Genomic DNA, 22,081 nt, shown 5'->3' with positions numbered 1-22,081 from the left:
AGACATGCTGCATACACATGTATTTAACCCTACATCATAATAGTATGCGATTGTCATTGGTTAGTTCCTTATGATACGGCATTTTGTGTCGGCTTAAGAATGGACGTGGGCGGGGATAAGGATGGCCTAATTTGTAGTTCCTAGGAGAAATTTCAGAATACCAATTCCATCTTTCCGAGGCACTTCCTAAGTTTCTGACTTGGGAAGAAACTTAGGAAGGTTTTCAGAATACCACCCTTGAGAAATAGGGAATAGACAAAAGCGGAGAAAAGGTGACGATTTGTTCCTAATGGTTGAATATGCAAATTCCCATGCATATTTGTTCACAATGTGGAAAAGTAGCATGTACAGTACATGTAATAAAATTGTATGTGCTACAGACCAAGAATACCTGGGCTCTGTTTTATGAAGAGTTAAAATTGATTACAAAGTTGATTTCAACTGTAAATCTATGGCAGACTGTGTGGCCAGGAAATTTAAAATCAATTTTATCCTTTGATAAAACGGGGCCCTGGTGTACCAGAAAATACAAGGGAAAAAAAAATGTGCCGCTAAAATCCAGAGTTCTGGAATGGCAACTGTCATGGTAATGACAAGAATCCAGCTTCCTAATTGGCTGTTGCTATGGGAAGTTGCCATTCCGCAGGAGTTGCTATCCTAACATCTTTTACGAAATGGGGCCCTTGAGTCTGTGTAAGATTAAAAAAAGAAAGGACTTGCAGACTAATTATCAAACTAGCACAAGACAAACACACTGAAATGAAAAAAAAAAACAGACAAATTAATTCTCTTCATTATTTAAAAAAAAAAAAAAAAAAAACCTTACAGAAATCCCTCAAAACAGTGGATTGATATTGACAGTTTGTAGCAATCACCTCCATAATTTGAAAGCACACGGATCCTTGTTAACCTGAAGTCTTGCTAGCTTGTAGTTTAGACATGCATAACTCTTGATAAACGTTCCTTGCTGTAGCTGTGTGCATGTGCTTGCATGGACATTTACAATATGCTTGTTTTCATGTTGCAAAACTTCTGTCATTTTTTTTTCTATTCATTTATTTTTTTTTTTTTAAGCAAGCCAAGACCAGGTTAGGGCCATACTACAGCCAACCTTGACAAAATTTACTCCGTGGATTTTGTTTTTCCCCCGAAGCAGAGAGGGGAATACATAAAACTTTACAGGAACAATTTGAAGTGTTATCTAATATTGCACTATGGTCATTTTCCACACTTCATGTACTGAGAGAATCAAGACATAATATGTTACAAATAACTGCAATATGAAAGATTTTGATGACTCTTCCAAGCCACAATCATAAGAAGATATATACAGACATATATATATTTTTCATATACATATCTAACATTTGTTTATGGCCATCAATTTACATTTCTTTTCACAAAGTTTGTTTTAGCAATGGTCCTAGAAGTTGAAAATTCACAGAAACTACCCCTCCACTGCAAAAAGAACCACCCTAAAAAAAAAAAAAAAAAAAAAACCACGCAAATACTGGGCAACCTAATTACAAAGAGTTCGCTTAAAATGAGATGGTGAATTTGGCAGTCCTGATGTTCCATTTCTACATTTAGCTAATCTCTCTCTTTTTTAGTGCATTTACACAGGAGGAGGTATCCATTATGAGGTAAAATCAACAGTCCCAGCATCTTCATCATAATGGGCTTTCCGCGGCAGATCCAGAGGGGGGCGCACCGGGCGCACACCCCCTCTATATTTTTTGTTAAAACAAAAGAAATAACAAGAAAAAATGGGGAGGCACGTGCGCACCCCCTTTAATTTTTTAAAGGGGCGAATTCCTGGATCCGCTCCAGGTACTTATCTACATTCCTTAAAAACCATGAACCCTGTGTCCGCATAGAAAATATGGCAATTCGAATGGAGAAGATACGTCAAAGGTACATAGTCATAGTCACCTCATCTTGGTCCACATTGTTGAGGATATGATCAAACGGTTGCGTGTAATATCTAGCTGCTACATTTGTCAGGCCAGCTGTTAGAAACAGGTACAATGATTCAATATGTGCTTGACCAGTGTTGGTACATGTCATACCTCTGAAAACACATCTACCCATCCATCATGAACTTCACATATCTGGGGCTGTAAGTTGTGAAATTTTAGTGTTTTGATTATCAGTCCCGTGCAGTTCTTGAACAGTCACATTACGGGAGCCCCCATCCCCTCCCCCTTTTGGATCCTTAAGGGGCCCTGAAATCCAAATGCATGTTGATCTGTGTTGATTTATAATACCTTCAACATCACTTTTGCGGTGAAACGAATATCTAGAAACATTCCATTCATTTTTAATGATTTTTTATTTTATTTTTCTTCAGATTACTTGGGAACGCCCACATAAAATCCTTCCAAACCAATCAATATTCATATTCTTGAGATGACATCATCTGTCAATCATTGCTAAAGTGCTGAAATGTTTAACAAAAGACATTGGAATGCACCTTCCCCTCGACTCAGCATAACTTCCATGTTCCCTTGCCATGTCTTTTGTTAGTCACATTAATATGACAGAAACATGCAAGTTATGCTGAGCCAAGGGGAAGGTGCATTCCAATGTCTTTTGTTAAACATTTCAGCACTTAAGCAATGATTGACAGATGATGTCATCTCAAGAATATGAATATTGATTGGTTTGGAAGGATTTTATGTGGGCGTTCCCAAGTAATCTGAAGAAAAATAAAATAAAAAATCATTAAAAATGAATGGAATGTTTCTAGATATTCGTTTCACCGCAAAAGTGATGTTGAAGGTATTATAAATCAACACAGATCAACAAACATTTGGATTTCAGGGCCCCTTTAAGAGATAAAATGGAGGGTTGAGGATCATTAATCCAATCATGAGCACTACCCTTGACTCTTGGTAGAAAGTTGCATTCTCCTCTGTACTGCATCACACACTTCTTCAACATCAGACAATAGTAGAGCTGACCTATCCCCATTTTTGGACATTTTGGCTCCTGCTTTTCTACAACACAGTATTCCATGAGCTTGAGATGCATGTAAACCAAATAACAAAGATAAGAATATATCCTGATCACTATAAATAAGACATCAAGACTCCCAAACAAGCAATGTGAGACTTTTAACAAAGTAAAAGCATTACATCACTGAAAAATGTGCTTCTGTTTTAAATACAGCATTCACAATCCACACTGGTAGAAGAGCAATACACAAGCAATTTCACAGCCACTGCTCCTGAAAGGTACCGAGTACATTCATGGAGCCGGTTGCAGAGCTCAGCGATGTGTAAATACAGCATCTTGTATTCCCTGTGGTGATGTGATCATGTGAGAGAATTTTTTGGAATCAAAGTGATATCAAGGCAACTGTTGCAAATTAAAAAAAAAAAAAAAAAAATCAACATTTCCATTCCCATGATCCCCAAACCCCACCCCATCCCTCGAATTTCCATGAACGCATAAAATTCATCGCAACCAAATGAGAAATGCCCACAGCAACTTTAGATCAGATTCAATTCTGAATTGGCAGTGAGCTTTTGAGAGTCTTCCCATAACATGTAGCACCCCGCACTTTTGCCTATTGAACAGACCCCAGAGCCACTTTAAATACTGCAGTTAGAAGTACCTAAGTATACTACATGTACTGTATTGTAATGTTACGGAGGGTCCTTTACATTCATTATCACAACCATGATAGCTTCATCATAGAGCACATACAAGGCTTGCCAACAAGGACTAAAATTAGGGGGCACTGCATACCCCACATATTTCACAGTGCTTTTATTTTCGCAAAAATCATGAGTTGATTAATATTTGGGAAATGAACAATAAAACATGATAATGTCTCCCATTTAGAGGAATATAAGACTAAAGCACAAATGCAATATGTCTGGTCTCCGAGGCGGAAATTTTTTAACTTGCCATATAAACAGGGATATTTCTCATTTCAACTCTGCAGTTCTCAATCACAAAGGTAATCATTCCTGCAGTTGTTTTACAGGTTCCGATTTGCTAAATATCACACTTCAAAATTCATATCTGGTTTATCAAATACACTCATCTCCCAATGTTGATCTTCAAAGTAAGCAAATGTACCTACTTATCCCTCCCCCCCCCCAAAAAAAAAAAAAATAAAAAAAAAAAATAAATAAATAAATGAATAAATAAAATAAAATAAAACTAAAACTCACAAAGAACAAAACCAAACAAGTGAATAAAACCATGTTACAGTACAGTACAGACAAATTTCAAGTTGGAACCAAAACTTTCTTACACACTGACACAGACAGTTGAACAATTGTTTCAAGTAATAGGTCACAAAGGGAGACCTAGAAATCTCTGTGATGCATCGCAATCCCGGCATAAAGCTGTCTAGACTCCTCAGGGCAAACGTCACGCGTCTGGAGCCTACAAGGCAAGGAGACGGGGACTGCACGGCCAATATTTACACCACCGCTTCGTTCGCGTATTTCAATGAGGACTAAAGCAGACTGGACAATTTCAGCTCATTTCTGCCAAACAGTGTCCTGCGATGCGGTTACCATGACAGCATGAACACACCTCATAGCAAAGAATACAGGCCAGGATACCCGGCATCTGTCCCAAGTTTTATATCTCTCTTCAGAGTACCTCATGTGCTTTCCTTCATCCACGCCCACCATCGCTACTGGCAACAACATCATCTCTTTTTTCTTTTTTTTTTCTGAAGAAAGAAAGGTTCATCCCATAGTGATGTCCACAGGCAGCTCAATGTCATTCAGAGTGTAGAAGTTGATGTCAGCGTTGTCGACCACGCCCCAAATGACGGGAATGGGGTCTGCCTTGATGAGTAGGTCAAGCTGGGCAGCCAGCTCTGGTACAGGATCCTCCTCGCTGATTGGGTCAAACAGAGACATTAAAACCATTTAAACCAATACTCAATGTTATCAATGTTTACACGGTGAAGTGGTTGTATTTTCGTCACGACAGAAAGAACATACAGTTTGCCACCTGTGTATAGCAGCAGCATACAAAGAAAACAATAATTCTTCTTCATCTTCCTTTATGTCAGTGAAGTTGGAAAAAAAAATGATGGAGCAACTTGGATTTAAACCCAGTAGGTCTCATAATGGCATGTTTGTGGTTTGGCAAAACATCTTGTAAATACAATCATTACCATTTCAAGTAAAATATAATGCAGTTCATTTGAGGCCTTTGCTGTTCATATATAATTGTTTTTAGGTTGCAGAGTTTTCAAATTCCTCTTCAATCCTACATCTATTTCCTGCTCTTTAATTTGGTGGACATTATACTGTTAGAAGCTCTCATTTCTCTCTAAAATTGATGAGGATGTTAATTCCTCCCCGCCCCCAACTTTAGGCACGATAAATGAATTCTGCAAGTTCGTCTTATTTTCTAGAAAAAAAAAAAACAAGACACAGAATAAATTCAGAGTTGCCAGTTTGATGATGAGATGGTATTATCTGAAGCTAAATTACTACAGGACTTGCAGAGTTAAGGGGACCTACAGTCACTCATCTCATTAAAGAATTAGTTTATCAGCCAAGTCACTCATGAAGAAAACCAACACGTCAAACAGAAGATCTTTACAACAGATAGGCCCCCTAGTGTACAGTGCACTTTCATTGTAATGAAATCCTTGGTGCAGTTCAAGTACTTTATCTAAAAAAATATAAATAAAATCGGAGCAGTATTTCGCTCTATTGTAATGCAAGTTTGCTGTATCTAGACTTTTTATGATGAGAGAGCACTGTATTATACTGATGAAAGACCACTGTATCATATTGTTGAAACATCAGTTCTTCATTTCAATATTCAAAGCATCAAGTGAAGAAGGACAAAAAGAAACAACAACAAGATACATGCAAATGACATCTCGGCCAAGTATGAATGCAGGGGGGTGGTTTGAGTGCAGCGGGGGTGGTTTGACTTTTATTTTGTTCTGTTGTGTTTAAGATCAACTTGGATTCATCTTCTTCTTACCTGCAGACAACGACACAAAAGTTGGGCTGGCCTGGATTCGTCTTCTTGTACTTCTTGTTTGGCATGAAGACATCAAAGGATATCTTGGAGTCAATCAGCGGAGGAGAGAATCTGCACAGGGAGATCACATTTTGATCCATGTTGTTAGCTGGCAGGACACATGCACATGCACATGAGATTATTTCAGGAAGGCCGGATATTCTCCAGTCATTCAAATTCAGTAACAAAGTGAGCATCCCCCCCCCCCTTTGTACTGGAGTCAATGACATTACTACAGCAAGCATAAAGTGAATTCTAAAGATTAAATACTGGAAACCTCTTGAAGAAAGACAACAATGTGTTCCAGATTATTATGCTTGCTTGGAAAGTATAAAATGAATAGCACATGCTTCTGTCGAAGAAGTTTTTGACGACAACTCAGGAAAAAAAAAAAATCTGTAAAATCTGTAAAAGAGGATAATTCCACGTTCGGCCAAGTAAGATGAAGTTTGTGTGTTATTTACTTTACTGAATCAAGACATTACGTAGTTGTACATACGTGTGTATAACAAGCAAACATTTTTGTGCTTTTATTTGTGTGCTTATGCGCAAAAACTTCTTTATCGCAAATATCTCCACTTTTACAGTTATTTGTCTCAAATAAATGAGCAAGATAATCTCAATTTCATGGACAATGAAAGACTTTACTAGAAATGTCACTATAGCGACTGGTAGGCCTCTCCTTTTCTGCATTTCTCCCAAGAGGTCTACAGAACATCTTGTCAATGTGACACAATGGTTTCACACAGTTGGGAAATAATTACCATAAGAAACACACCAATTTCAATGAAAATACTTTGAGAGAATTTCATGAAAATACCTTCAGGCATTGCAGGGATATGAAGGGAAATGGTGAAATTTTAGTACAGTTTTGTCTAGTCAGACATAAATATTCAAAAGTTCATTTGGATACCTCAAATGGTATTTAAGTTACTGTGTTCACAAAATTGATTATGGACAGACGGAAGGACAGACAACCCGAAAACATAATGCGTCCAACAATATTTCATGGCACAGGCATAAAAACAAAAAAGTGGTACAATGGAATATCAAAGATGCCTACATACATGCTATGCAATATTCTTGCCAAACATACCAATCTGCTCAAGCTCTGTGACGTCATCCTGTAAATCCTTGCATTTGTACCAATTCGTACATATGCATTAACCTTAGATCAGTTACTATAAAATTGCTCGAGGTTGAATAATTGAATACAAGATTTCACCTGAATATATGGCATTTGTAGTCATTGAGTCAATCTTGACATTACATATACATACATACAGAGTTACATGAAAATTTCAGAAAAAAAGGGCCATACTTTGCACTTTGTCCATCTTTAAACCTATCTAATGGTTCTGTACTGCAGTAGTCGTGCACTGACTGTGACACCATAATTTAATAGACAAAACTCATTGAGAAAAGTCTTTTCAAATTAACATATATCATATGTGACCTCTTTGAGGTGACAAGGTGCTTTTTTTCTAAGGGGGAGCAAATATTGACTTGCAAGTCAACAAAACAGAGAATTATCATTAGATGTAGCCCAAATAGCTAGGAATTTTTCATCAAAAAACCTAGACTCCTTCCCTGAAAACAGCAGTAGTAGTGTATTCCTTCTAAACACATCTCATTCTCTGATCACAAAACTCACCTGTGCCCAGAGTGTTCACATGTCAAGTTGGCCCCGTCGATGACCTGCAACTTGTTCAGCACATGACCTGCAACAGGAAAAATGAAAGACAATGTCAATGAATGTTTCACAAGCAAAATCACCCCATCCAATAAAAAAAACCCAACATGGCGACACTTTATACACTAAATTGCATTTAGCAGGGTAGTAAGATATTGAAAAGGGATTGTTTGTTTATATGAGTGCATGTGTGTGTTTCATCGTTGTTGGTGGTGGTGGTGGTGGTGATGGTGTTGGTGTTGGTGTTGGTGTTGGTGGTGTTGGTGATGGTGGTGTAGGTGTTGGTGTTGGTGTTGGTGTTGGTGTTGGTGTTGGTGTTGGTGTTGTTGTTGTTGTTGTTGTTGTTGTTGGTGGTGGTGGTGGTGGTAGTGGTGGTGGTGGTGGTGGTGGTGGTGGTAGTGGTGGTGGTGGTGGTGGTGGTGGTTTTTCTTGGGAACGGGGGTGTTCAGGGGCTGAACACACACAAGTAAAAGCTCAACCAACCTGTGGATTTAGCATCAGAAGGCTTCACCAGAGGTTTGACATCACCCTGCCAGAGATGTCCCACAGGAGAGTTGAGGAGCTCTGTCATATTCTTGTCTTCCTGCTGCTTCTTCTCCTTGTACTCCTTCCAGTTGTCTGGTTCCACGGATGCCTCTTTGGAGGGATTCTTCGAAGCCTGGTTTTTGTCCGGCATCTTGCAGTCACCAATCAGCTCCAAAACGTTGATGATCTTCTTCGACTTGGCAAGCAGCATTTTGTTGTTGTTGCACAGTTTGGTGAGTTCTAATTGCTTGCCTTCGACAGTACTGAAGTCTTCGATGCAACGGCTTTCCGCGATGCTGGCGGGCACCAGCTCCTTTGCTGGAAATGGAAGGAGAGAGGATTTCATGTTGGACGCAATGTCCGGCAGGGTGATCTTGTCAAAGTTCCAGTGAGGATACTCCAGATAGGCTTGCAGCTCCTGACTGTTATCCCCAACGGCTCCCTTGGGAGCTCCATGCAACATAGGAACCACCATATCCAGGAACTCCTCCAAGTCTACAGACATGGAGGAGGCCGCGTCCGAGAGGCCAAGGTCGGATGACGGGCTCTCATTGGACTTGTCCTTGGGTGGCCTCATCCCCAGCTTCCCTCCCTGCTTGCCGTGCTTTTTGCCCTTGCCCACTCTCTGATGAATCCAGGCTCCATCGGGGCTGGTCATCACGCCCTTTGGCCGGTCCAAGGATGGCATTGGACAAAGCTCAATGTCACTATGGGTGTCCTTGCCACTGTCATCCTGAGCAGTTTTGCTCTTCCTTTCAGTTCTGGTTGTCACCAAGCACTGATCATCTCCAGAAGAAGATGACTGCGGCTTTTTCCTCTCCAGGCTGCTATTGCTCTCAATGTCACTCATCTTCAGCCTTTTGTTTCTGTTAGAGCCTTCTTCACTGCTGCCGCCGAGCCTTTTTCTATGAAAGTCCAAAAGGCTTATGCTGGTTTCATCAAATGCTGATTCTTTACTCGCCTCTTTTTCTTCGGGATAGACCGGACCATCTGAGTACTCTGAACTTTCATCTGACTCTTCTTTTATAGCCTTGGCAATTTTTTCGCCGATATCAGCCATCTTAGGTTCAACAAATTCAGTGATTTTGCCTCCTTGCTCAATGTTTTCAGCTGCGGCCTTCTTCTCTCCCTTAGAGGCCTCTCCCGAATCGTCTGAAATTTCTGCACTCACATCTCTGATGAATTTCATCAATTGTTCACCCGTCAGAGAATCTGACTTGTATGTTCCCGCTTGACTACTGGACTTCTGCTTCAGACCGGTCTGCCCTTTGTCCTCACTACACATTTTGCCGTACTTGGCACTGGCACGGTGCACCTTCTGGCGGGCCTTGATCACCCTCGACATCTCCCCCGCACTTCCCACCTCGGAGGAATCACAACCGGACTGCACCACACTGCCTCCGCTGTTGTGCGTGTTGGCGTTGCTGTTCGTAGCTGACATCTGCCCGTCGCGCCTCCGTGAGGTCTTGAGAGAGTCGGTAGACAGGCTGTTGAGGTTGAGGTCACTGTCGGGCCAGATAGAGTTCATTGGCTCATCACCTATCTGCTGGAACCAGCCCTGGACTTTGTGGTAGGCCAGTTTTTGGGTGTGTCGGTACTGGTGCATGCGCAGGCGGTACTCATAGTCTGTGATATCAGATCTGTTGAAAGAAGAAAGAAGCATGGCATGAACATGGCTCTACAAATCTCTATCAATATCATAACTTTCCTCACATAACAGGAGAACAAGATCTCAATGAAATGAAATAGACCATTTTGTGTGCAGGATGGATTGGCATTGTCTGTGGCAAAGTACACTAACATGACATCCATAACCTTGGTATGGGGTCAAATGATGCACCTCATCACATCTTCAGACTCAGGCATCTCTACTTCTTTCTTATGAGTCATCTTGTGTGTGTGTGTGTGTGTGTGTGCGTGTGCGTGTTAAAAATTGCACCCGAGTGCGACTAAATATCAATTTTACTGGGGTTTTTTTCTTAGGTTGAATACTTACGATCAAACACGAATCAGTCATGAACAATGCTTGATTTTCATTCTTGTTGAAATACAAAACAAACCAAAAATGAACAGAAACATTCAAATAAGATTTCTTAAACCTGTCAAACAGAAACACCTATCACCTACAGAGCAAGCACACATATTTACTCTAATAAAATTGCAACATGCTAATGTGAGGCTATTCATTAAGAGCCAGGGAAGCAAAATGTGTACTCCAACTCCACATTCTCAGTCAGCCTGGGGTTCCTGCCTAAACGTCAGATTACTCACTCTATGTGGCGGGTGGTGATGTAGCCTAAACGCATCAGATGGCAGTACACCTGGAGAAAGAAAAAACAACAAAAACTAGAAAATATGAACCAAACTTGCCCACTATGTAAACATGGAATGAGATGATTATCTATCATGTCATGAAGCTACCATATTTGTGCAAACAACAATGGGAGGAGATAAAAGTTTTTTTAGCCATGACTCAACCAATTACAGTGGCTTCCCTTTATAAAGAAGTCCTCAGGACCAGCATTTTTCTTTCCTTATCAAAATTTCGTTACAACCAAACAAATAAATCATTAAAAATAAAGCGGTTATGTTGAACCCTGAATTTTGTTATAACGGGAGTGCACTGTACAGTCAAACATCTGTCTAAATGGATTGCTCAAGGGGAAAAAATGTCATCTCTTTTCTGACCTAGGGTTGAATCGTCAGCAAATATACACAACATTTCATTGAATGGATTAATGTAAAACTCTCCCTATCACTGGTATGAATGTATGACAGTTAGTTTAATACTATAAAACATGATATAATCGCAGCATGAATTTTTTGCGAATTGGAGCCGACGGCCTTTTTTGCAGCATGAAATTTTCGCGAACTGCCACTGGCATTCAATGCATATTGTGTAGACAAGGACTTTCGCGTGCATTTTAATTTCGCGAATCTTGGCGCTCGCGAAATTCACAAAATTTGCACGCGAACATTCCTCTTTTTATAGTACTTCTGTTTTCTCAAAAGAGTACAAAGTGTGACATAATAACCATTCATTACCATGGAAATTGGTTCTTAACACCCTCACATAGCAGGAATATCTATGAAGACAATGGTTGCTAACCATGTTCAAACAAACAAAAGACAGTGACATCAACACTATGGTACTCTATTGTAAAACTTGTTAACCACACATTCACAATTTCAGTCCTAAGCAGTTTTTGTGTTTCTGTATGTATGTATGTATGTATATATGTATGTATGTATGTATGTATGTACGTACGTATGCATGTATGAATTTGTACATGCATCTTCTAACATAAACTATGAAGTAATTACAATCTGGCAACTGTGAACACACTAACTGTGTAAGCAAAATGGGTGTGACAACATGCATATTATAAAAATAAGAATGCAGATCAAAGGTGTCAGGTAAGTAGAGCAACAAGGCAAGACGTAGCATTAATCACATCAAAATGAAACTAGAAAAGTGCTCTGAGAGCGCAGACCTCCTTCAAGCAGCTCATTTCCACCACTGATCTTATTCTTCAATAGAGATCAAAGATTTCCATTCACAGACGCATGCTGAAAATTGCCCAATTTCCCAATATAGAAACCTTTTGTTTTACGTCATAAGCTACCAGCTGTGCGGTGCCTTACCTCGCCATGCACTTTATATGCACACCTTAAATATGCACAGCTTGAACTCCGTAAGTTCATTGACTCTATCCGCCAAAAGATTAGAAATTTTTTAAAAATCCATAAAAATTCCCCCATCACTACAAACATTTGATCATCTGTTCCTCGTGTCATTATCAACTTTTCCTGTAAGTTTCATCCAGATCTGTTCACAACTTTTTTGAGATATTTTGCAAACAGGCAAAGAAACAAAGAAACAAACATGCAAACAAACAAACAAACCAACACGGGTAAAAACATAACCTCCTTGGTGGAGGTAAAATAGACAGAAAAAGAACTGATTCGAACAACACAGGGACCCTGGTCTCTTCTTCAAATGTCAAAATGGCTCTGGGCTAAGGCTAGTTACTAAAATACTTTCAAAAGTAGAAACTCAAACACAATTGGAAGCCTTACTATCAATGTCATGTGAGTGCAGAGACGGGAGGAGGTTGTGTGTGCATGTGCGTGTGCCACTTGGTAGGAAAAATGTAGCCTTCATCTTTTTTTTAGGAACATTTAAACATAGTCCATCACTTAAACTCAGTCTTGTGGCTACATCACCCCCCCCCCCCCCATGGCCTTCATGAAACTTGCTAAACACACACAAGGCCTGCCAGAAACAAGTAGGAACATTCTAGCTCCATGGTAAGAAGAAAATCTTCTTTTCTTACCCTGTAATGTTCTTTGGACAAGTAACGGCCTTCATGAAACTTGCTATACCTACATGTATGCCAGGCCTGCCAGAAACAAGTAGGAACATTTTAGCTCCATTGTAGGAAGAACATCTCCTTTTCTTACCCTGTAATGTTCTTTGGACAAGTACGTTGGAATGAGAAGACTGTAGGCTCTCTGGATGGACATTGGAACACCACCATAGTGGAGCTCCATGGACCCCTAGAAAAAAAAAAAACAAGGAACGTGAGGGAGGAAGACAAACATGGGATGAGAAGAAAAAAATAATGAAGGAGAAGGAGGAGGAAGAGAAGAAGAAGAAGAAGAAGAAGAAGAAGAAGAAGAAGAAGAAGAAGAAGAAAAAGAAGAAAAAGAAGAAGAAGAAGAAGAAGAAGAAGAAGAAGAAGAAAAAGAAGAAAAAGAAGAAGAAGAAGAAGAAGAAGAAGAAGAAGAAGAAGAAGAAGAAAAAGAAGAAAAAGAAGAAGAAGAAGAAGAAGAAGAAGAAGAAGAAGAAGAAGAAGAGGAGGAGGAGAAGAAGCAGGAAAAGAAGGAGTAGGAGGAAGAGAAGGAGGAGGAAGAGAAGAAGAAGAAGAAGATGATGATGAAGAAAAAGAGGAGAAGAAGCATGAGAAGGAGGAGGAGGAGGAAGAGGAGGAGGAGAGGAAGAAAAAGAAGAAGCAGAAGAAGAAGAAGAGGAGAAGGAGAAGCAGGAGAAGAAGAAGATGAGGGAGAAGAAGAAGAAGGACAACAACAACAAGAACGAGAAGAAAAAGAAGTAAAAGAGGAGGAGGAAGAAGAGGAAGAAGAAAAGGAAGAAGAACAAGAAGGAGGAGGAGGAGGAGGTGGAGAGGAACGAGACAAACAAGAACAAAAGAAGTACAAGTAGAAGAGGAAAGAGGAGGATAAATAGGACAGGAAGAAGAAAGGAAGAAGAATAAAGACATTACTCTTTCATTGGTTTTTGTGAGCAAGTAGTACAAAAATTAGTGTTTAAATCTTGGCAAGTTTTGTGTGTGATGAGTCACCGAGATTACAAAATATTATACATCCTCTTTCAATGCATTGTGAAAAAAGTATTGACTACAGGGGGGTGTTTAATCAATGCTTGTCAGCGCCGACAACTGTCGGCGCTGACCAATTTCAGCAAAATCCTTGGTTTTGATTGGCTGAGATGCTCTGGTCACTGCCTGTTACTATGGTGATTCAAGTTGTCAGCGCTGACAAACATTGATGAAACACCCCCCAGATTGTAACAATCTATCTTATTTGAATTAGTCTACCTTCTACAAAAGAAAAGATCTAATTGTGCAAATATGGACATCAAAGATTTCAATCAACAATTTACTTATGAACAAGCAAAAATTGAATTCTTCACGCTTCCTTCATTTCCTTTATGATACACCATGCCAGGCTGACAATGATTTCTGTAGCTTTACTTAAATTTCATCTACTGTCCTTTTTTTTACTACCAAACTCTGTCCCTTGGGATCTATAACAAATAAAAATGACCATTGTTTGACAACTCTTGATACATTGGCATGCATTGTCCAGTGTACTAGTGCAAACAGTTCACTTACCTACTGCCTCATTGTATAGCATGTAACCTAAATTTTGCGGAAAGTCATCCTGAAAATGATATGTTATGGTTTATGCATTTTATGAGATGGTATATGCATTTTTATGAAATGGTATACCTTTACCTTTCACAAGTGTACGGTGTCTACTGATAAGAACGACCCTTTGTTTGAGGCATTGACAAATAGGTAATCATTAACACCTACAACAATGTACATTGTATACCTTCTTCCACCACAAAGTAGAACAAAGACGACACAGGATGTCATATATATTTCTGTAAGTCTGTATGTGCATAAATGTGTGTATTTTGGTATCTGAATGCCAGCAGTTTTCAGCTTACCACTTCTAGGAGAAAGAGCCCTTCCTCTGGATACAAGTATTTCTGACCCTGTAACATGTACCCCATCGTGTGCCAGAATTTGCCCTGGAAACAAAGAGCAGAAACATAAGTGATAAAATCCAAGGGAATAATATACAATGAGGGTGCATGAAATGAAATGAGATTGAACAAAATTTTCAAGTCAATGCATCAGGCCAGTAAAACTTTTCAAATTAAAAGTTAAAAAAAAAATGAAACAGTTTGACTTTTGACAATGTCAAGGACATATCAGGGACAACTCATGAAAATGTCTTAGTAAAATGACATAATACTGCCTGATTAGAAATACTCCTTTGCTTTCTCTTCTGGGCGATCACAATGGAACATTTCCTGAATATTTGTGGTTTAAATTTTCCTTCTGCAGATCCATAGATGGTTTGTGACTGATGACCTTTCGCAAAATTGTAAGGCACCTGACTGCTTTGGAGCTAAATTAAGAATCAACTGCAAGTGCTTTTTTTCCCACCTTATTGTTCTTTATATCCTTTTTGGAAAATCAACTCTGCATATTTCATCACAACAAGCCAGCATTTTCAACTCTGACATTCATGTTCACTACTCTCCCCTGTAACTACCATACCTTGATCCAGAATCATCAGTGTTACATATTTCTGCCTTTTCTGGTAAACAAGGACGGCAGATCTCTGCCTTGACTCACAAAGTTCAAAATGCAACATGAGGACACACAGAACAGTCAAACAGATTTTGAAAATTGATACGAACCTTGTGACTTTTCACCACAACTAACTCCTTATCTGGCTCCCATATGCCCATAGACAGACTGCCACTAAAACAGAAAAAAAAAAGACAAATACAAATAAAATTAACACTCGCTTGACAAAACCTGAAGAATAAAAATTTAAAAGGCATAATTTACTATTTGCAGATGAAACCAAAACCCAGCATTAGTGCTTCAAAATAGTTCTAAAATGTGAGTTTGGGATAGACACAACCAATGTAAAAATTTTAATCAGTAATGAGTATAATCAATGTTAAGTATTTTTAAATATACAAAATGTGAACAATAGTTATAATAAAAATGTTTCCAGACTAAACTGTCTAATAGTAATATGGTTTATTGAGAAAAACAGTAAGATTTCCTTATATTTTAGGCTTAATTACGAAATGTTTATATGGCAGGATGTTTTGTGATACAACTGACCAACACATATGCATGAAATGTGATATCTTGAACATTTTTTTAAATCACTGCTTCCAAAGGTAAACGAGACCTTTAAGAAACAATGTCTATTGTTTCTGACAAAAAAAAGAGTACCATGAAAACATGATTCACTTTGATGGCTACACAAGATACCTCAAGAAGTATGAGACTGTCTTTATCATGACAGTGGAGAGATGGATCACAAACTCTGCCTTGACATTTCATTGTACACCGGACTTTCCCAATGTTATGTATTAGTCAGTTATACATATCATCTCAGACTTTTACTATCATGAAGAGGCCAATTTTTTTCCCCAAATGTTGAACCATTTATTGAGATGTAGTGATGTGCAGAAACTAAGAAGTTACACTGTATAGGTTAATAGAATTACCCCTTCATTAAAAAAAAAAAAAAAAAAAAAAAAAAAAAAAAAAAAAAAACTTGTTCTCCTTTGAAACCCTATCCAAGGGGACAAGAATGTTTCATTTAGTGAGGTGGTCTCTCACATTTTGGCAATCCTCGGAGTCTTGATGAGATTCTGCCGCTGCTCCCTCCGGCGCTCCGCCATCTCCTCCTGACGCCTGCTGCCATCAGGGTGGGACTCCTTGGGACCCCGGGGCGGAATCACCGTCTTGTTCTGATGGAGTTCAACCAGATCCTTTGCACTAGATGGGGGAGGGGACAGGATTAGATGTACCCTATGACAATTTGTGAGGATTATTTTTTTGTTCTGATATGTGACTTCAATATAATGGCTATACAAAAAAACAAATGATAAAAATACAATTTAAAATGCAAGTCAGATGCAATTGGAACATCAAACACATGATCACATACAGTGGCTCAATTTTCCATTTGTGTTTCCATTTTAGCAACAAGTAGATACTGTATTTCCCACAAATCATACTTCCCATGGATATAAAAGCGATGGTACCATCAGAAAAAAAAAATATGTATCATGTTTCATCTAAGGTATTACATGTTTACTTTCTTACCATTTAACTGCAAATCTACTAAATATATTACATTTGCTGTACAATGAGGTTTGTACATGGTTTCAAATGGTAGTACCAGGAAGCTTTTTTTTGTTTTGTTCTGTTTTGTTTTTTGGCTTTTTCTTGAGATTGGTCCACTGTTTTAATATCATAAATTGTTGAGGAGGTCTATCTAGAGTGGGTGGCTCATGCTATTCACAATCACTTTCAACAATTTCAACATGTATTTTCAAATATTCCACCTATCTTCAGAGTGTTCCACTACAGCTTCTGTATCGAACACTGAATCAAAATAAAACACATGTTTACAAGTTAAGCTCAACTGATTCTTTTCTTATCCTTAATCCTATCAAGAACACCACTCTTTCAGAATTATCAACCAAATGGTATCAGTTGGGAAGTATGACAGTACAGTATTCATCGCATAATCGGGCATCTGATAATCGGGAACCTCGCTTAAATGACATACGCTTCCCAGAAACATTTCCAATGCACGTTATTTTCACTGGATAATCGGGCGGGGACCTCTGATAAACGGGACAATTTTTCTTCAAGCGATCTTTGATTTTGTTGATATTTTACACAAAATATCTACCAAAATACCACAACAATATTTCAAAGATTCCTTATCAGTTGTCGTTTACATCAAACTTACAAAGCAAGCTTCGGACTGGTGTGTTTTGACCTCCGTCCATCCAGTACACGTACATTTCAGCTCGCTGCCCGCCTTCGCTTTTCTGTACATGTGTATATATGGCGAGCCAGATCGCTACAACACAATGTACAGTGCAGTGATCGCGGCAAGTAAACAATCAAGCCGTGATGATTGAATGATTGAAGGACTTTTCATTGACGTTCCCACATCAGTTCTGGGTAATCATTTCCCATGGTTGTGGATATGTATTTATACAGAACGCATGAATGTTTAAGAAAGTGCTAGCTTTTAATCCACATATTTTGTGTTCGAAGAGAGGCGACAGAAGAAGAACCCAGTTGCGATTACTCTACGTCATCATTGCGAGAATGCAGGGACAGCTAGAGGGTCGCGCCGAGGGGTAGCGTGGTTGTGTTTCATGTGCATGTACAGTACGTCAGTATGCATGTGTGTGTGTGTGTGTGTGTGTGCACTACATAATGTGCATGTCGAATGCCGTTAGTGTATGGTGAGTGCTCATCGCGAAATCGGGCACCCCGCTTAAAGGGGCCGTGTTTGCTACTCCCAACCTGTCCCGATTATGCGGTGAATACTGTAATAGAGACATGCTACTCTCAATAACACACACACACATACAATGTACAGTTGTACACACACACACACACAGACAAATAAATAAATATCATTGTATATATGCATTTATGTGTGTAATATACACTGAGAATATACACTGGTAATATAAGCCAAAAGTTCCAAGATCATGCAACATGATTCAACTGTTGGCAAAAGGGGAACACTGAATAACTCCTTGCTTCTCAAAAAGAAAGTGGATGTTTTCATTTCACACCAGATAAAAGTACACAATCCCAGCCATTAAACTAGCTCACTTGTAGGTCCCTTCATTACCCTTGCAAAGTTGTCAAATTGCATTGTTGGTGATATATATGATATATACACTGTATATATGTAAAAAAGAGTATAATGATTATTTTACGATTATACACACAATGAAGTCAAGGGACCCATCTCACTATTATGTAGTTGCACAAATATCAAGTATACAATATCAAATGGAAATGTTTACCCAAAAGGAGGGAAATGAGAGATAGGAAAATTATACAAAGACAAAAGAACTGTAATTAGTGTAGAAGTGAAAGGAAACTCACACAAGTTTTTTTTTTCTCTCTCTCTCTCTGTTTCTCATGAAAAAATATGAAAAATAACAAGTGTACCTCAGGAGCATTTTCTTAGGTCTTCTTTGTTTTTTCCATCCATTGAACTATTAGTTGGGTACCTAAGGGGGGGTCACCGTGCACCCCCCCCCCCCCCCGGACTCCTCGAAACTTACATTTTCAGGATCCTCATGACATACCAAAACATAATCAAGATGTTAACAGGAACGAAAAGTGGCTGTTCTAGGTGAAATTTAATGTATTCTATTGTTTTAAATAATTTCTTATGTATTTCCTTGTTTTTCAACTTTTTCAACTTTTGTTTTTTCTTTGTTTTTCTATTGGAAATTGTCACTGACCACTTTTCTACCATAATTAGCACAAAACTAATCAATGAAAGTGATTAATTGTAAAAATAATCAGGTTTTCATGACTTTCATGACAGAGCACCCGTTTTCCATAGGAAATGTACCCAAAAGCACAAAATTGTGCCCGTTTCGGGACGACATTCCGTTACAAAAATGGGCGTGACTTCGCACAAGTATGTGGGGAAGTTGCAAATTTGGTCTCGAAAGTTGCATGAGACTTGAACAAAACAAAGTCAAGCAAGTTTCGAGGAGTCCTGGGGGGGGGGTGCACGGTGACCCCCTTAGGTACCCTACTATGTAGGCCCTACATGTAAGCACATATATATTACATACATACACATACAGTATATATAGCACACCCTGTTGTCATGGAAACAGAAGAAATACATTTATGTCGAACGCACCCACGAATTTAAGTGACTTTCGGTTTATCAAAAAGAAAGATATATATGGATAAATACTTAGTAAAGCATACCACCTCCTTAAAAATGAGATTATGTGAAAATTGATTTTTTTCATGCAACATTAACCCTTTAAGGAGGGGGGGGGGATCCCCCCCCCCCCTCCAAGTTTCGCACTATAAATCTGTCGCAAGGCTTCTTGACTTTGTTTGTCTAAGTCTCGCACAACTTTTGAGACCAAATTTGCAACATCCGCGTATACTTTTGCGAAGTCACGTTGACGCCCATTATTGTAACGGAATGTCCCCCCAAAACGGGCACAATTTTGTGATTTTGTGTACATTTCCTATGGAAAACAGGTACTCTAGCTGTCATGAAGGTCATGAAAACCTGATTATTTTTACAATTAATCACTTTCATTGATTAGTTTTGTGCCAATTATGGTAGAAAAGTGGTCAGTGACAATTTCCAATAGAAAAACAAAGAAAAAACATAAGTTGAAAAAGTTGAAAAACAAAGAAATACATAAGAAATTATGAAAAACAACAGAATGCATTAAATTTCACCTAGAACAGCCACTTTTCGTTCCTGTTAACATCCTGATTATGTTTTGGTATGTCATGAGGATCCTGAAAATGTAGGTTTCGAGGAGTCCTGGGGGGGGGTGCACGGTGACCCCCCCCCCCCCCCCTTAGGTACATTTGTACATGTACCCTACTATATACAGTATAAATATGATACAAATTCCTTCTATAATAGACTAAGCTTTTTTTGCCATTAATGTACACCTCACTGTACAGCTTTGTAGCAAGCAGGATGAACAATAATACATGTAATATATAAAAGTAAATGATCAGTAATGACATCATTTATCAGTACATGACCAGAATTGCAGAGTAGTAAGGATATAATCATTCATCCTTGATCCGAGGTTTTTATCATGAAATAATATCTTATCATGAAATAATATCTTATGCATGTATGCATTTGGATTCACTAGCAACTGCTTTCTCAGAGTTTGTCTGATTTGGCTCAATAAACTTTCAGTGTTAATGTACATTTGTATCCACGTCAGCCCACTAAAACTGCACCAAAATCACAGAAAACACTTGATAGAATATTTCCTATGCTGTATTAAGACAGAACTTGTGTAAAATTGAAACAGATCATCTATCAGAAAGCATTAATATCAACATTGACTTTCATGTCATCGCTCAAATCAGCTCTCTCTCAGCGAGAGATCACGATGCACAGCTGTACACTCGATACACTACCTGCGCAATGTGAAACTTTAGGTAGCTAGCTAATACATGTGATGTATTCTCTTTCTAGTAACCTGTGGCTAGAAATCAATACTATAAGATTTATGGCAAGTTGAATGAAGTCGTTTGAGAAATGCAGTTCCTACAAAAAGCGTATAGATAGCACACACAAACAAACACAGACACACACAGACACTGAGACAGAGGAAGACACAGTACAATGCACGCATTTCTCAACCGACCTCTTTCAACTTCGTCATTTTATGATCTTCATACTGTAGCTCCCAGTAAACTAAAAATATCTGAAAGATTACACATAAGTCATAATGTAAAATCAGGTAGATGACTACAGACTGTAACTGCGACGCGTTGCTCACAAAGAGCGCGTTGACCTGCATGATGCCAGGAAAGTTGGCATCGATAATCATATCAATGCTGACAACAACCGATTCAGTTCAAATTTAAATGAGAGATTAAAAGCATTATTATATGGACTCTATCAAGTATTTCCTAGTGTGCGTTTGGTGCAATATGATGGATCGTACATTGCCTTGGCTTAGACAGAAAATCTGTCTGTTTGGAGGAATCTTGTAAAATTTGTTTGACTATTTTGACAAGAGGGATTCAATGAAGCCAGATATTTTAACTATTTTCTGTGGAACATATCCCCGACAATATCTAGAGTAGACTGATCGTTCGGACAGACATAGTTTTTGCGGAACATATGTACATTGTACATGTATATCCTTGACAATATCTAGACTGATCTTTCGGTCAAGTCTACACTTAGAGTTAGAAAAATTTGTCTGTCCAGAGGAGTTTTATGACATTTTTTACTCTCTTACAGTCATCTGACCTCCTGCGGGGATTCCGTGAAGCCAGATCATGAAGCCTCGGTGGAACATACAGGGTACATGTGTTTATCCTCAACGATAAAATAAAGACTGATCTGTACTTTTTCGGTCAAGTTTATAGCCATATATAGGTTATACTTGTTGAAAGTTCTAGACACTTACAAACAATTCATGTACACATAGTTTTTCAAACAAGCTCTGTATGGCTGTATACTTATCAATCTGATCAGGATTATACTCATACATGTTATTGTACAATGTATGTAGACAGAAAAATCCATCTGTCCAGAGTTTTTTTTTTCCATCGTTTTTTACTTTTACGGGAGATTCCATGAAGCCAGACATAGTCTCTGCATAACATACTGTACATAGAGCCTATCCCTTACAACACAGGGTACATGTGTTTATCCTCAACGATAAAGTAAAGACTGATGGGTACGAACACTTTTCACGCAGACGGATGTCTCAATCACCCAAACCAAGGCTGAACTTGATCATTCATAATATACAGACCGACCTTTAGGTCAAGCTCATATGTAGATTATAAAAGTGCAGTAGAAGCAAATGAAAAACACATTTGAATGAGCCAATAATTACACGCACACTCACAGGTTGCAGCATAATCTGCCCTTAATTATCAGACATTTTGTTTGAATAGATAATATTTTGACACATGACATGAT

General features: G+C 38.7%; 2 protein-coding genes across 2 annotated transcripts in view; one reads left to right on the top strand and one right to left on the bottom strand.

The window, feature by feature from the left end:
• LOC140232344 (uncharacterized) overlaps nucleotides 1-6,096 on the top strand; it is an 18,682-nt gene extending 12,586 nt beyond the window's left edge. Inside the window, exon 7 of the transcript XR_011901478.1 lies at nucleotides 5,983-6,096. The gene's annotated coding sequence lies outside the window, so the exon portion shown is untranslated. The remainder of the gene's footprint in view (nucleotides 1-5,982) is intronic.
• On the bottom strand, nucleotides 4,185-22,081 carry LOC140232343 (uncharacterized). The gene is made up of 10 exons (XM_072312473.1): nucleotides 22,002-22,081; nucleotides 16,198-16,356; nucleotides 15,252-15,315; nucleotides 14,490-14,573; nucleotides 12,698-12,793; nucleotides 10,505-10,554; nucleotides 8,192-9,873; nucleotides 7,670-7,736; nucleotides 5,977-6,087; nucleotides 4,185-4,866 (listed from the first exon to the last, which is right to left on the bottom strand). Exons 2-10 carry the CDS (start codon nucleotides 16,257-16,259, stop codon nucleotides 4,713-4,715), a joined length of 2,370 nt encoding a protein of 789 aa, XP_072168574.1. The 5' UTR covers nucleotides 16,260-16,356; nucleotides 22,002-22,081; the 3' UTR covers nucleotides 4,185-4,712.

Source organism: Diadema setosum, chromosome 8, assembly GCF_964275005.1.
Source record: "Diadema setosum chromosome 8, eeDiaSeto1, whole genome shotgun sequence".
Lineage (NCBI taxonomy): Eukaryota > Metazoa > Echinodermata > Echinoidea > Diadematoida > Diadematidae > Diadema > Diadema setosum.
Note: the sequence above shows the minus strand (reverse complement) of the source record. Positions and strands in the feature narration are given on the sequence as shown.